Source organism: Pseudophryne corroboree, chromosome 4 (genome assembly GCF_028390025.1).
Source record: "Pseudophryne corroboree isolate aPseCor3 chromosome 4, aPseCor3.hap2, whole genome shotgun sequence".
In the NCBI taxonomy this organism is placed as follows: Eukaryota; Metazoa; Chordata; class Amphibia; order Anura; family Myobatrachidae; genus Pseudophryne; species Pseudophryne corroboree.
In genome coordinates, this window is record NC_086447.1 from 433874354 (window position 1) to 433889754 (window position 15401).

General features: G+C 46.0%; 1 protein-coding gene across 5 annotated transcripts in view; it reads right to left on the reverse strand.

Annotated features, from left to right (window-relative positions):
- IBTK (inhibitor of Bruton tyrosine kinase) overlaps nucleotides 1–15401 on the reverse strand; it is a 325853-nt gene that overhangs the window by 239509 nt on the left and 70943 nt on the right. For all 5 annotated transcript variants that reach the window (XR_010176005.1, XM_063916884.1, XM_063916885.1 and 2 more), the window contains 4 exons: nucleotides 12306–12423; nucleotides 12045–12225; nucleotides 11837–11960; nucleotides 1472–1649 (listed from right to left, as the gene is read on the reverse strand). Coding sequence is in view for 4 of the 5 variants with exons in the window: in XM_063916884.1 (XP_063772954.1) it covers nucleotides 1472–1649; nucleotides 11837–11960; nucleotides 12045–12225; nucleotides 12306–12423 (601 nt within the window). In the remaining variant the exon portion in view is untranslated. The remainder of the gene's footprint in view (nucleotides 1–1471; nucleotides 1650–11836; nucleotides 11961–12044; nucleotides 12226–12305; nucleotides 12424–15401) is intronic.

Sequence of the window (15401 nt, forward strand, 5' to 3'; positions counted from 1 at the left end):
AGCCATCCATTCCGGTGTCGACTCCCTAGGGGGTGACATTACCATCATCGGCAATTGCTCTGCCTCCACACCAACATCGTCCTCATACATGTCGACACACACGTACCGACACACAGCAGCCACACAGGGAATGCTCTAATCGAAGACAGGACCCCCTAGCCCTTTGGGGAGACAGAGGGAGAGTTTGCCAGCACACACCAAAAGCGCTATAAATGTATATAAACAACCCTAGAAGGTGTTGTTTACTATATATGCGCTCTTAATATATAAATATCGCCAATTTATGCCCCCCTTCTCTTTGTTACCCTGTTTCTGTAGTGCAGTGCAGGGGAGAGACCTGGGAGCCTTCCTCACCAGCGGAGCTGAGCAGGAAAATGGCGCTGAGTGCTGAGGAGAATAAGCTCCGCCCCTTTTTCGGCGGGCTTTTCCCCGGTTTTTAAGAAACTGGCCTGGGTTAAAATACATACATATAGCCTTAATGGCTATATGTGATGTATTTATTTTGCCACTAAAGGTAATTATATTGCTGCCCAGGGCGCCCCCAGCAGCGCCCTGCACCCTCCGTGACTGAGTCAGTGAGCCGTGTGACAACAATGGCGCACAGCTGCCGTGCTGTGCGCTACCTTCAAGAAGACTGAGGAGTCTTCTGCCGCCTGCTTTCCGGACCTCCGTTCTGCCGTCTCTTCAGCGTCTGTAAGGGGGATCGGCGGCGCGGCTCCGGGACGAACCCCAGGCTGACCTGTGTTCCGACTCCCTCTGGAGCTAAGTGTCCAGTAGCCTAAGACTCCAATCCATCCTGCACGCAGGTGAGTTGGAAATCTCTCCCCTAAGTCCCTCGATGCAGTGATCCTGTTGCCAGCAGGAATCACTGAGATTGAAACCTAAAAAAAAAAACTTTTCTAAACAGCTCTTTAGGAGAGCCACCTAGATTGCACCCTCTCGGACGGGCACAAAAACCTAACTGAGGCTTGGAGGAGGGTCATAGGGGGAGGAGCCAGTACGCACCATGTGACCTAAAAGCTTTTTTAGATGTGCCCTGTCTCCTGCGGAGCCCGCTATTCCCCTCCATGGTCCTGACGGAGTCCCAGCATCCACTAGGACGTTAGAGAAATATACTTTCTTTTCTAGGAGCTCAGGAGAGCCCCTAGTGTGCATCCAGCTCAGCCGGGCACAAGATTCTAACTGAGGTCTGGAGGAGGGTCATAGAGGGAGGAGCCAGTGCACACCAGATAGACCAAAAGCTTTCTTTTAGTTGTGCCCAGTCTCCTGCGGAGCCGCTATTCCCCATGGTCCTTACGGAGTCCCAGCATCCACTTAGGACGTCAGAGAAATACGTTTGGCGCTACTGATCCCGGCACGTCATGGTGCGACTTGAAGGGCTGTTTAGTGTGACTGCAGCAAGGATGTAAGAGGACACATCTGTATATTTAGCTATAAATACAATATGTATAGAAAGAAATTACGAAAATACCTTTTTTATCAATATGGATTTTTCTTTCAGACATCCACTTTCCACTATATCCTTCTCCTTCTTGTGTGACAAACAGCATTTCATTCTTATTTAGGGCAAAGTCAGACATAAATACTTGTCTCCCATAAACCCATCGGCACTGCTTAATGGAACTGCTGGTAGATTTCCAACAAAATACCTATAAAACAGAATAAGTTTATTATATCTTATAATGGAATATGGAATAAAATAGAATGATACGTGCTTGTGTGCCCTCCTGTGGGGAACACCCCAATTATAGCAACAGCAATGAATGAGAGTGGCACTCCAAGACTTGTTATAGAAGCATTAACTGCTCTATTGTGGTGCAAGTTTCGGGGCACATGACCCCATCATCAGGATCCTGATGATGGGGTCACGTGCCCCGAAACGCTGAGCACAATAAAGCAGTTAATACTTCTATAACAAGGTTAGGCATTGATGCTTTGGTCTAAGAGACCTTTGTCAAGACAGTCAGCTCAGAACATACCAATATGAGAGTTGCTTGAGCATACATCATCTATATCTGTGTTTGATATGACCAGATACCACTTCAAATTGATAGTCCACCATGGGGCAGATGTAGTAAGCCTGGAGAAGTGATAAAGCACTGATAAAGAAGTGATGAGTGGAAGGTGATAACACACCAGCCAATCAGCTCCTGGAATCTTTCAAACCCGTATTGATTGGATGGTGCATTATCACCTTCCACTTATCACTTGTCCAGGCCAAATACATCTGACCATAGCAAACGCAGGATTTAGAAACGGGGGTTTCCAAATAACTGATTACAGATCTATGAAATAAAAAATTCATAGATAGTCAGCACACAGGCACCAAGACTGCCACCCACACATACATAGATAGCACAGGCACCATGACCACTTCCCCTTCCCTCCATAGACTGACAGCACAGGAACCATGACCATCCGCCCCTCACAGACAGACAGCACACAGGCACCACGCACCCTCCCCCCCCTTACTTAGATAGACAGCCAGCGCACAGACACCACGACCACCCCCCACCATGGACTGACAGCACAGGAACCACGACCACCCCCACCCCCCTACATAGATAGACAGCATACAGGCACCAAGGCCCCCCTACCTCACATAGATAGACAGCCAGCACCCAGACACCATGATGACCCCCCCACCCCGCCCCCACATAGATAGACAGCAAATAAGCACCAAGACCACCACCCCCCCCACATGGATAGACAGCCAGCACACAGGCATCGCAACCCCCCCTCCCCCCCACACACACATAGACAGACAGCACAGGCACCAGGAACCCCCTTCTTACATAGGCAGTCTGCACATAGGCACTACGACTCCCCGCATTCCCACATAGGGGTATATGCAATTGCGGTCGAATTTCCGAAATTGTCGAATTTCGGGAATTTTTCGCCCAAAAAAAAAAAATCGACAATGCAATTCAGTACTTTCCGACAAAAAAACGGACTTTCAAAATTCGACTTTTTGAAATTCGACTTTTGACAAATTCGACTTTTTTGCAATGATACACATGCTGCAATTCGACCAAAGTCTATTCAATGGAAGTTTGGAAATTCGACAACAGTGCTTTTAGACAGTAAATTCGTCATTTTCAATCCGCCACACTTTGGTGGGTGAAACTAATAAAAAAAATTTAAAACATGTTTTTTTTGTGTGTTTTTTTCTTGGTAATATCATATCTATTTATATTAGAAGGGATTAGGTACTTAGTTTGTCTTTTTTGGAGGCACAAGTATTATTTATATATTTTTAAAAATATATATATTTTTTTTTTTTTTTTTGATGGAATGGTAAAATCCCTGAAAAAAATGGCGTGGGGTCCCCCCTCCAAAGCATAACCAGCTTCGGGCTCTTCGAGCTGGTCCTGGTTCTAAAAATGCGGGGGGAAAATTGACAGGGGTTCCCCCGTATTTTTAAAACCAGCACCGGGCTCTGCGCCTGGTGCTGGTGCAAAAAATACGGGGGACAAAAAGAGTAGGGGTCCCCCGTATTTTTTACACCAGCATCGGGCTCCACTAGCTGGACAGATAATGCCACAGCCGGGGGTCACTTTTATACAGTGCCTTGCGGCCGTGGCATTAAATATCCAACTAGTCACCCCTGGCCGGGGTACCCTGGGGGAGTGGAGACCCCTTCAATCAAGGGGTCCCCCCCCAGCCACCCAAGGGCCAGGGGTGAAGCCCTAGGCTGTCCCCCCCCATCCAAGGGCTGCGGATGGGAGGCTGATAGCCTTGAGAAAAATGACAGAATATTGTTTTTTCCAGTAGTACTACAAGTCCCAGCAAGCCTCCCCCGCAAGCCGGTACTTGGAGAACCACAAGCACCAGCATGCGGGAGAAAAACGGGCCCGCTGGTACCTGTAGTTCTACTGGAAAAAAAATACCCAAATAAAAACAGGAGACCGACACCGTGAAAGTAAAACTTTATTTCATACGTCGACACACACATACTTACCTATGTTCACACGCCGACATCGGTCCTCTTCTCCAAGTAGAATCCAGGGGTACCTGAAAAGAAAAGATAAATACACTCACCTCATCCATGGTCCAGAGGTAAATCCACGAACTTGTCAAAAAAACAAACCGGACACCCGTACCACACGGACTGAAAGGGGTCCCATGTTGACACATGGGACCCCTTTCCACGAATGCAGAGAGACCCCCCCGTGACAGCTGTCACTGAAAGGTCTCGTAAGCCAATCAGCGAGCGCAACGTCCTTGCACTCTGCTGATTGGCTCTGTGCGCGTCTGAGCTGACAGCGCATCGCAAAGCCTCTCCATTATATTCAATGGTGGGAACTTTGCGGCTAGCGGTGGGGTCACCCGCCGGTCAGCGGCTGACCGCGGGTAACCCCACCGCTGACGGCAAAGTTCCCACCATTGAAAGTAATGGAGAGGCTTTGCGATGCGCTGTCTGAGGTCACACGCGCACAGCCAATCAGGTGAGCGCCACGGAAGTAGCGCTTCCTGATTGGCTTAAGGGACCTCAGTGACAGGAGTCACGTGGTGTCCCGGCATTCGGGGAAAGGGGTCTGATGTGTAAACATGGGACCCCTTTCAGTCCGGCATGGTACGGGTGTTCGTGTTTTTTTTTTTTTAACAAGTACGTGGATTATCTCCCGGACACTGGATTGAGGTGAGTCTAATTTTTTTCACAGGTACCTCGGATCGTCGGAGACTGTGGCAGTCGGCGTGTCAACATAGGTAAGTATGTGTGTGTCGGCAGTGTGTAATAAAGTTGTACTTGTCAAGGTGTGTGTCTCCTGTTTTTATTTGGGTATTTTTTTTCCAGTAGTACTACAGGTACCAGCGGGCCCGTTTTTCTCCCGCATGCTGGTACTTGTGGTTCTCCAAGTACCAGCTTGCGGGGGAGGCTTGCTGGGACTTGTAGTACTACTGGAAAAAACAATATTCTGTCATTTTACTCAAGGCTATCAGCCTCCCATCCGCAGCCCTTGGATGGGGGGGACAGCCTCGGGCTTCACCCCTGGCCCTTGGGTGGCTGGGGGGGGGGGCCCCTTGATTGAAGGGGTCCCCACTCCCCCAGGGTACCCCGGCCAGGGGTGACTAGTTGGATATTTAATGCCACGGCCGCAGGGCGCTGTATAAAAGTGACCCCCGGCTGTGGCATTATCTGTCCAGCTAGTGGAGCCCGATGCTGGTGTATAAAATACGGGGGACCCCTACTCATTTTGTCCCCCGTATTTTTTGCACCAGCATCAGGCGTAGAGCCCGGTGCTGGTTTTAAAAATACGGGGGATCCCATGTCAATTTTGTCCCCGCATTTTTAGAACCAGGACCAGCTCGAAGAGCCCGAGGCTGGTTATGCTTTGGAGGGGGGACCCCACGCCATTTTTTTCCGGGTTTTTCCCGTTTTTTTAATTCGCGGCAAAATCCGGCAAATCGGCCGTTTTTCGCCCGCGGGAATGTCGAATCCGTTTTTCATTGAATATGGTGAATTCCGGCAGCCACCTGCCGTAATTCACCTGTCGAATTGTGTCGAATTAAAAAACGGCGATAATTTGCAGCGATTCGCCGTGAATTGCATATACCCCATAGACTGTCAGCACACAGGAACCACAACCCACCCCACATAGTTAGCATACAGGCACCATGACCATCCCCACATAGATAGCACACAGGCACCAGGACCATCCCCACCGTCCAGATAGACAGCACACAGGCACCGTGAACATCCCCTACCCCCCCAGATAGAAAGAAGACAGGCACCACGACCATCACCCCTCTCCAGAAGACAGGCACCACAACCATCCCTCCCCTGGTCCCACACACCAAGGAGAGCATAATTTAATATGAAATAATGACACCCACATCACCTCGCTGCTCTGGAGTTAGTGCCGCAGCGGGGAGTGAAGACACAGAAGACTGTGCCGACCATGTGCCTCTTAAACTGATCAGCGTGAGAGGAGCTGCTCCCCCTACATTCCGGCAGCCAGCCTCTCAGCACGTCTGTAAGGGAGCTGCTGCAGCCGCGCAGGGTCTCATCACACTGCCTGAGACTCTGTGTTTCAGCAAATTAAATGTATTAAACTAAAATAAAATAAAAAAATAAATACAAATCGGTAAACTGCTGCGCAATAGATCGGCGGCCCAGGGAAGGGGGGTTTATAGGTACTCAGAAACCCCCCCTGCACACGTATGTGCCCGGTCTGCGTTTAACATACCGCCCATCGGGATCCCGGCGGTCACAATACCAATGACGAAATCCCGACAGGGGTACAATGCCACCGCCAGAATACGGGCAAGGTAGGTGATTCTCCCACTGTGGGTGTCCATGACACCCATAGAGGGAGAATGGAACCTGTGGCGAGCGAAGCGAGCCACCATGCAAGCAGCGAGGTGAGCGCAGCAAGCCCATAAGGGGCCTTGATGTGCTTGCTCCACTGCTGGCATTCTGACGGACGGGATGCCGCTGTCGGTATAGTGACAGCCAGCATCCCATACGCCGGGACCCCATCTGGTGATATGTTTCCTCTCCTTGCAATATCCCAATGCCCTTAGCAATCATACTATGGCAGCTGATTTGTGATTGCTGAAAGGTAAACCTGCAGTGCAATGATGTGTGTGATGAATGACCAACTATAATAAGATGGCATTTGTATAGGGTTGCATAAGGTATTATAGTGTGATTATGAGTTAAGTATAAGCTAGACTAAAGAGTGTGAAGCGTATAGAAGAATAGTTATTAGAAATGCACAGCTTGCAGCAATTAAATAAATAAATGTGTTTTAATTTCTTAGATGGCATGTGAGAAAGTGCTCATATACAATCTGATGCTATGTTATGAACACAGCAAACAGGTTTTGTCTCATGATGATTCTAATATTTGTGCTGAGCTGTAATCTACACAAAACAGAACCCCACACCCCGTGAGGTCCCTAATTGTCTGAATCCAGTCTAAGGGATGGCATAGTGCCAAGATGAAGGCTGGGCTATGAGACGAGTTCCTTGTCAGAAAATAACATTTGAGCATTTTATTAGGACTTGTCTGCAGAACTATCGAGAACAAATGATATTTGCAACCTTTGCCTTTACATATTATCTGCTTATTTCCTTGACTTCAGATTGACTTATATGCCTGTGTGTAATGTTGTCAAACTCTATGGGTATCTATTCAATTCTTGTCGGAATTTCCTAAGTCGGAAAAACTGCACTTTTCGACTTTTTTAGGTCGAATCTGGATTCGACCTAGTCAATTTTAGAGCCTTTTTTCCGACTTGTTGGAAAACACGTTGATCGGCGGATTAGCCGCGGGTCCAAGTATTTTGTCAAATTTGCGGCCAATTCCAACAGGTTTTTGGCCCGTTTTCGACAATGCTGATTCGACTTAAAAAAAAGTTGGATCGCCATTCTCGAAAACGGGCAAAACCTGTCGAAAATGCCCGTAAATTGAATACTGAACTGTCGGAGAGGATCCGACAGGCATTGAATAGACCCCTATACCATTTAAATAGCGAGACTTAATTTTTTATGTTATGCTATGTAATGAGACTAAGGGCTACTGTACTGGCTTCCATCATTGTTTCATATTTAATAGAAATCAGACTATGCATTTGATTTTTGATTTAACAGAATATCTTAAACAATAAAACAAATGAAAACAGCATGGAATATGGGACTCTTATTCTAATATATTGTTGAACAGTCGTTAAAGGTCATCACTGCAATCGTAATTTCTGTAGCTCTCAATGGAACCTCTGCGCCTGTCAACAAGTAGTTTCTTCCTGAGAAAATGCCCCACAAGTCTCAGGTTTGATGGGTGCCTTCTCCAGACTGCATGTTTCAGCTTCAATAGGATTCATATCAAGGCTCATAGAAGGCCATTTCAGAATAGTAAAATTTTTGCTCTTATCCATCCTTGGGTGATTTTAGCAGTGTTTTGGGTCACTATCGTGTTGGAGAATCCATAACCTGTAACTTTCTTACACTGGGCAGTATGTTTTGCTTAAAAATGCATTAATAGGCTTGAGATTTCACTGTGCCCTGCACAGATTCAAGGCACCAGGGCGGACTCCAGGCCTACTAGCACCCTACTAGTGCTCCTGTACTGTATGACAGGCAGCACACGGCAGTGATACAATGTAGCGCCTATGCGCTCCATTGTAACCAATGGTGGGAACTTTGTGGTCAGCGGTTGACCGAAAGTAACCTCACCGCTGACCACAAAGTTCCCACCATTGGTTACAATGGAGCGCATAGGCGCTACATTGTAACACTGCCGTGTGCCGCCTGTCATACAGTACAGGAGCACACAGCCAATCAGGAGGGTGCCACAATGTGGCGCTCCCTGATTGGCTGAAGGAACCCTCTTAGACATAAGTCAGAGGGGGTTTCTGGCATTCGGGGAAAGGGGTCCCATGTGAAAACATGGGGCCCCTTTCAGTGCGAGGTCGGGTGTCCGTTTTTTTATTTTGACAAGTACCTGGATTACAAATGGATTACAAGAAGAGGCGGCTTCTACCCTGGATTTTGTGAGTATAATTTTTTCAACAGGTACACCATGGATTCTACATGGAGAAGAGGACCGACCCTCGTGTGAACATAAGGTAAGTATGTGTATATGGAGGTGTGGATGTATGCATTAAAGTTATACTTTCAAGGTGTGTGTATTATGTTTTTATTGGGGTATTTTTTTAGTAGTAGTACTACAGGTACCAGCGGGCCCGGTTTTCCTCCGCATGCTGGTACTTGTGGTTCTCCAAGTACCAGCTTGCGAGGGAGGCTTGCTGGGACTTGTAGTACTGCTACTAAAAACAATATTAATTTTTTTACACAACGGCTATCAGCCTCCCATCCGCAGCCCTTGGATGGGGGGTGACAGCCTTGGGCTTCACCCCTGGTCCTTGGGTGGCTGGAGGGGGGGGACCCCTTGATTGAAGGGGTCCCCACTCCTCCAGGGTACCCCGGCCAGGGGTGACTAGTTGGTTATGTAATGCCAGGGCCGCCGGGAGCTATATAAAAGTGTCCCCCGGCTGTGGCATTATGTATCTGGCTAGTGGAGCCCGGTGCTGGTTTCAGAAATACGGGGGACCCCTACGCTTTTTGTCCCCCGTATTTTTGGAATCAGGACCAGGCGCAGAGCCCGGTGCTGGTTGTTTAAATATGGGGGAACCTCTATCATTTTTCCCCCCATATTTTTGCAACCAGGACCGGCTCAAAGAGCCCGAGGCTGGTTTTGCTTAGGAGGGGGGACCCCACGCAATTTTTTTTTCGAAAAAAAAAACACTTTACCATCTCCTTCCCACTGATAAACATGCACGGATCTCATGGATCCCTGCATGCCTATCCAAACACGGGATAAAAAAGCAGGTCTGTTTTTTTTTAGCACTTTTTCACGAATTGTATTTCTGCACGGCAGTGTTTGGCTATTGTCGGCAGTGTTTGTGATTTGCACTTTTTAGTAAATTACCGATTTCTACCAAATTGCAGGCGTATTTGACCGATGGTGTATTGATTCGTGATTTTTTCCAAGGACTTCCAAAATATTACGAATGCCCTCATCACTGCCGAGATTTTTGCTAAGTAAATTACCGAAATGACACTTTGAAGAAAAAACGGCATCTCGGTCAAAATCGGGACCTTAGTAAATATACCCCAATGTGTCTATGCCTCAAAGGGAATGCCCTTAAACATTACACCTACAAAGTAGTCGTGCCCCTTACAGTCTCCACAGTAGTACTCCTTATACACATTACGTCACACAGCAGTGCACATTGGGGGTAATTCTGAGTTGATCGCAGCAGGAACTTTGTTAGCAGTTGGGTAAAACCATGTGCACTGCAGGGGGGGCAGATACAACATGTGCAGAGAGAGTTAGATTTGGGTGTGGTGTGTTCAATCTGCAATCTAAATTGCAGTGTAAAAATAAAGCAGCCAGTATTTACCCTGCACAGAAACAAAATACCCCACCCAAATCTAACTCTCTCTGCACATGTTATATCTGCCTCCCCTGCAGTGCACATGGTTTTGCCCAAATGCTAACAAAGTTCCTGCTGCGATCAACTCAGAATTACCCTCATTATGCCCACACAGTAGTAGTGCCCCTTACACGTTATGCCCACACAGTATTGCCTTTGGAGTCACTGAGTCTACCAGACTCTGCAGCAGCACCAGCATGCACAACACCATTGTGACACAAAATGACCAATGAACCACGCCTGCTCATGTCACCCGTGACTGCACGGGCAAGGAAGGTGTGTGACGCCACATGCTAATGATCGTTATAAAGGGTTTACTCCCGGCCCACCCAGCACTGGCCAATCTATACATTTTCCTTTGTGGCCACATCTAGTGAGTTTCATTACAGTCCCATGGACTTTAAACTTCTTAATAATATTTGAAACTGTTGTCACAAGAACATCAAGCTGCTTGGAGATGGTCTACAGCCTTTACCTTTAACATAATTATCTAAAATATGCTTTCTGATCTCCTCAGACAACTCTCTCATTTGCTTTCTCAGGTCCATGTTCAGTGTGTCGCACACAATGATATCATACAGCGGAGTGACTACTTTTCTACATTTAAATTGGATGAATGAATGGTTAGAAGAATTAAGACACGTGTCATGCTAATTTAAGATATTAGTTTTAAATATCACTGTAATCCAATTATTTATCTTTATCTTTTCTAAAGAATACCAGCAAATCTATAAAGGCCATTGCAGAATATTTTTGGAGAATAAGCAATAATTTATCTGTGTCACAGTTACTTTCCTTTTTCAAAGGCATGCAGGTATATATAAAACAATTGCTTTAAATGTCATCACTTTCCAGGAGGAATGAAGGATTGTTTCAGTAAGCTGCTAGGGTACTAACAAATTTGTCCGAGCCCATATGGCTGATATATATATATATATATATATATATATAATTAGCTCCAAATTTATTCTGCAGCAGGACAATGACCCCAAACATACAGCCAATGCCATGAAGAACTATCTTCAGAGTAAAGAAGAACAAGGAGTCCTGGAAGTGATAGAGCCACATCATCTAGTCTGTCTGAGATTACATGAAGAGACAGAAGGTTTTGAGCAAGCCTACATCCACAGAAGGTCTGTGGTTTGTTCTCCAAGATGTTTGGAACAACTTCCCTGCCGAGTTTCTTCAAAAACTGTGTGCAAGTGTACCTAGAAGAATTGATGATGTTTTGAAGGCAAAGGGTGGTCACACCAAATATTGATTTGATTTAGATTTATGTTCACTCACTTTGCATTTTGTTAATTGTTAAAAATAAACTATTAACACTTGTATCTTTTAAAGCATTCTTACTTTGTAGAATTTTTTCCGCGCCTTCCTAAAACTTTTGTACAGTATTGTATATGTGTAATGAACACAAACACATAGAACATTACACACATGATGTGTAAACATTGTTATAGTGTTAAAATATTAATTTACAAGGGTAGGATCCCTATACCTGGGATGTGGTCAGGATCCTGGCAGAAAAAATCCAGATGGTCAGAATGCAGACAGCGGCATGTAAACAGATCCCAATGGTAAGTACTGGGGTTGGGGGGGTTAGGGTTAGGCACTAGGGGGAGGGGGGTTAAGCTGCAGGAAGAGGGGAAGACGGTTAGGTTTTGGCTGCCGTAGGGGGCGGTTAGGGTTGGGTTTAGGATGAGGGTTAAAATACTCACCAGGATCTATTGGGATTTTCAATGTCGGGATGCCACTGCCTCCATACCCAACTACTATGAAATTTACATCTGAGGGTAAGTTACATTTCACATTTTCTGAATTACATGTAACTGTGGCTATGTCAGCGCACATCTATTGAATGTACATTATGTCATCATTAAAGTCAGACTTACTCTGCCGGCTTGATCCAAGGCAAGAAAGCAAACAGGCTGGCCACCATTTTCTTTGAGACTTTGTGTATCTGCCTTATGATCTAGAATTCCTCCAGAAACATGGACCTTCTTTAAGTTTAATTGCCTGTTCAAAGAACAACATTTACTAGTTTGTGACAGGGAAACACAGCAATAATATGAAACGTGAAGAAAAAGAATAATCGCTTACTTAGATGCTAGCTTCTTGCACTGGTATTCGGTAAGGAGATAAATGTCTCCCCTCTCACTGACACAGACTGTAGCTCCATCACTGGCAGACACAAGAGATATACTGATGTCTTTATGATGCAGAGCAGAGATCTGCCGAGGACAGTTGACGTGCTTTTCTCCGTTAGGGTCTAGCAAATATCCTACAGGAAATAAAGAATTGAAGCTTCCAAACTAGTTCAGAATTCTGAAATGAAAACTTATTTGTAATGTGATTATGTACCTAATTGACCAGCATTGAGTCCCATTGTATACACAGCTGCTTTAGTCCACAACACAGTGTGAAACCTTCCAGCAGCCACCCCTATTACAGTCTTGCCTTTCAAAGTTTTAGCCTGCACCTGTTAAGAGAAAGATTTTGTTTATAGTTAAATGGAACTGATTATTAATCAAATTAGATCCCTTTACCTCCAACTCCTTTTCAGAACTGAAAATGAAGTTACACTGATGCGGCTTTACATTATCATACTAAGCAGTACCTAGCTTTTGATGGTATCCAGGTGATAGATCTACAATGTCTAAGTAGACCGTCAATAGTATGGTTGGCAAGCATTAGGATGACAGGTCAACAGTGCCTAAGGTCGACAGGTTCAAAAGGTCGACATGACAATAGTCAACATACAAATTGTCTACATTTTTGGGCGGTTTTCAGGTTTTCCCAGCATTTGGATGATTTACTATCCACGTGGACAACTTGGGAATAGTAACCTTCCGAGGGTACACAGTTGTACTGATGGTGGTCATATAACATGGAATATACAAGATTTGGCATTAAAAAAACAAAACATAAAATGTGTGTCGTCCACCGCCCTGTCGACCTTAACCAATATTGACCTTTTGTACCTGTCAACATAATGCATGTTGACCATATGTTGTCAACCTATTTACTGTCTACCTAGACATTGTAGATCTATTATACCACTAACGTTTTTGATCTGTATTCATTTTTTCTTAATCGTTTAATCTAATCAAGTACTAAAAGTGTTATTTTAGTCTTGGCTCCAACTTTATATAAAATACATTATTGTCAATACCATAGGCGAGATGTAATAGCGTCTGGGAATTCCGGAGGTGCGGGAAGCCAGCCGATCTCTGACTTATTTTTAAAGCAACCATCATTTACAAGACAACGAAAAAAAGAATGTCCGAAATCGGCCGGCATTCTACACCTCCGGAAATCCGAGACGCTATTACATCTCGCCTCATGTGTTCATTTCCTTTAAATCCAGTTCTATAGATTGTAGCGGGAGTATAGATCAGATCTGCTTAGCATTGTATACTATGATCATACAGTAGCAGATGTGAGTGACAAGCCAAACATTTCTCCTCAGCTGTAAATATCCAATCTGATCTCGCAGAAGAGGTATTCAGGGTGGGTGCTGACCGAGGGGGGATCATTGTTACTATCAGCTCTGAAAAGGTGGAAGCTGTTTTTATCTATGAGAAGTCCTTTGCTCTCAATAGTAGACTTAGCAAATGCTGCATAGGAAAAAAAATAAGAATTTACTTACCGATAATTCTATTTCTCGTAGTCCGTAGTGGATGCTGGGAACTCCGTAAGGACCATGGGGATTAGCGGCTCCGCAGGAGACTGGGCACAAAAGTAAAGCTTTAGGACTACCTGGTGTGCACTGGCTCCTCCCCCTATGACCCTCCTCCAAGCCTCAGTTAGGATACTGTGCCCGGACTAACGTACACAATAAGGAAGGATTTTGAATCCAGGGTAAGACTCATACCAGCCACACCAATCACACCGTACCACCTGTGATCTGAACCCAGTTAACAGCATGATAACAGAGGAGCCTCTGAAAAGATGGCTCACAATAATAATAACCCTATTTTTGTAACAATCTCTATGTACAAGTATTGCAGACAATCCGCACTTGGGATGGGCGCCCAGCATCCACTACGGACTACGAGAAATAGAATTATCGGTAAGTAAATTCTTATTTTCTCTGACGTCCTAGTGGATGCTGGGAACTCCGTAAGGACCATGGGGATTATACCAAAGCTCCCAAACGGGCGGGAGAGTGCGGATGACTCGGCAGCACCGAATGAGAGAACTCCAGGTCCTCCTCAGCCAGGGTATCAAATTTGTAGAATTTAGCAAACGTGTTTGCCCCTGACCAAGTAGCTGCTCGGCAAAGTTGTAAAGCCGAGACCCCTCGGGCAGCCGCCCAAGATGAGCCCACCTTCCTTGTGGAATGGGCTTTTACAGATTTTGGCTGTGGCAGGCCTGCCACAGAATGTGCAAGCTGAATTGTACTACAAATCCAACGAGCAATAGTCTGCTTAGAAGCAGGAGCACCCAGCTTGTTGGGTGCATACAGGATAAACAGCGAGTCAGATTTTCTGACTCCAGCCGTCCTGGAAACATATATTTTCAGGGCCCTGACTACGTCCAGCAACTTGGGAGTCCTCCAAGTCCCTAGTAGCCGCAGGTACCACAATAGGCTGGTTCAAGTGAAACGCTGAAACCACCTTAGGGAGAAATTGAGGACGAGTCCTCAATTCTGCCCTGTCCGTATGAAAAATTAGGTAAGGGCTTTTATAGGATAAAGCCGCCAATTCTGAGACACGCCTGGCTGAAGCCAGGGCCAACAGCATTACCACTTTCCATGTGAGATATTTTAAGTCCACAGTGGTGAGTGGTTCAAACCAATGTGATTTTAGGAACCCCAAAACTACATTGAGATCCCAAGGTGCCACTGGAGGCACAAAAGGAGGCTGTATATGCAGTACCCCCTTGACAAACGTCTGAACTTCAGGAACTGAAGCCAGTTCTTTCTGGAAGAAAATCGACAGGGCCGAAATTTGAACCTTAATGGACCCTAATTTTAGGCCCATAGACAGTTCTGTTTGCAGGAAATGCAGGAAACGACCCAGTTGAAATTCCTCTGTAGGGGCCTTCCTGGCCTCGCACCACGCAACAAATACGGTGATAATGCTGTACGGTTACATCCTTCCTGGCTTTGATCAGGGTAGGGATGACTTCATCCGGAATGCCTTTTTCCTTCAGGATCTGGCGTTCAACCGCCATGCCGTCAAACGCAGCCGCGGTAAGTCTTGGAACAGACAGGGTCCCTGCTGGAGCAGGTCCCTTCTTAGAGGTAGAGGCCACGGGTCCTCTGTGAGCATCTCTCGAAGTTCCGGGTACCAAGTCCTTCTTGGCCAATCCGGAGCCACGAGTATAGTCCTTACTCCTCTCCTTCTTATGATTCTCAGTACCTTGGGGTCCCTTGACCTGGCGCAATACCTGTCTAGTTTTTTGTTGAGGCGGGACGCCATCATGTCCACCTTTGGTTTTTCCCAACGGTTC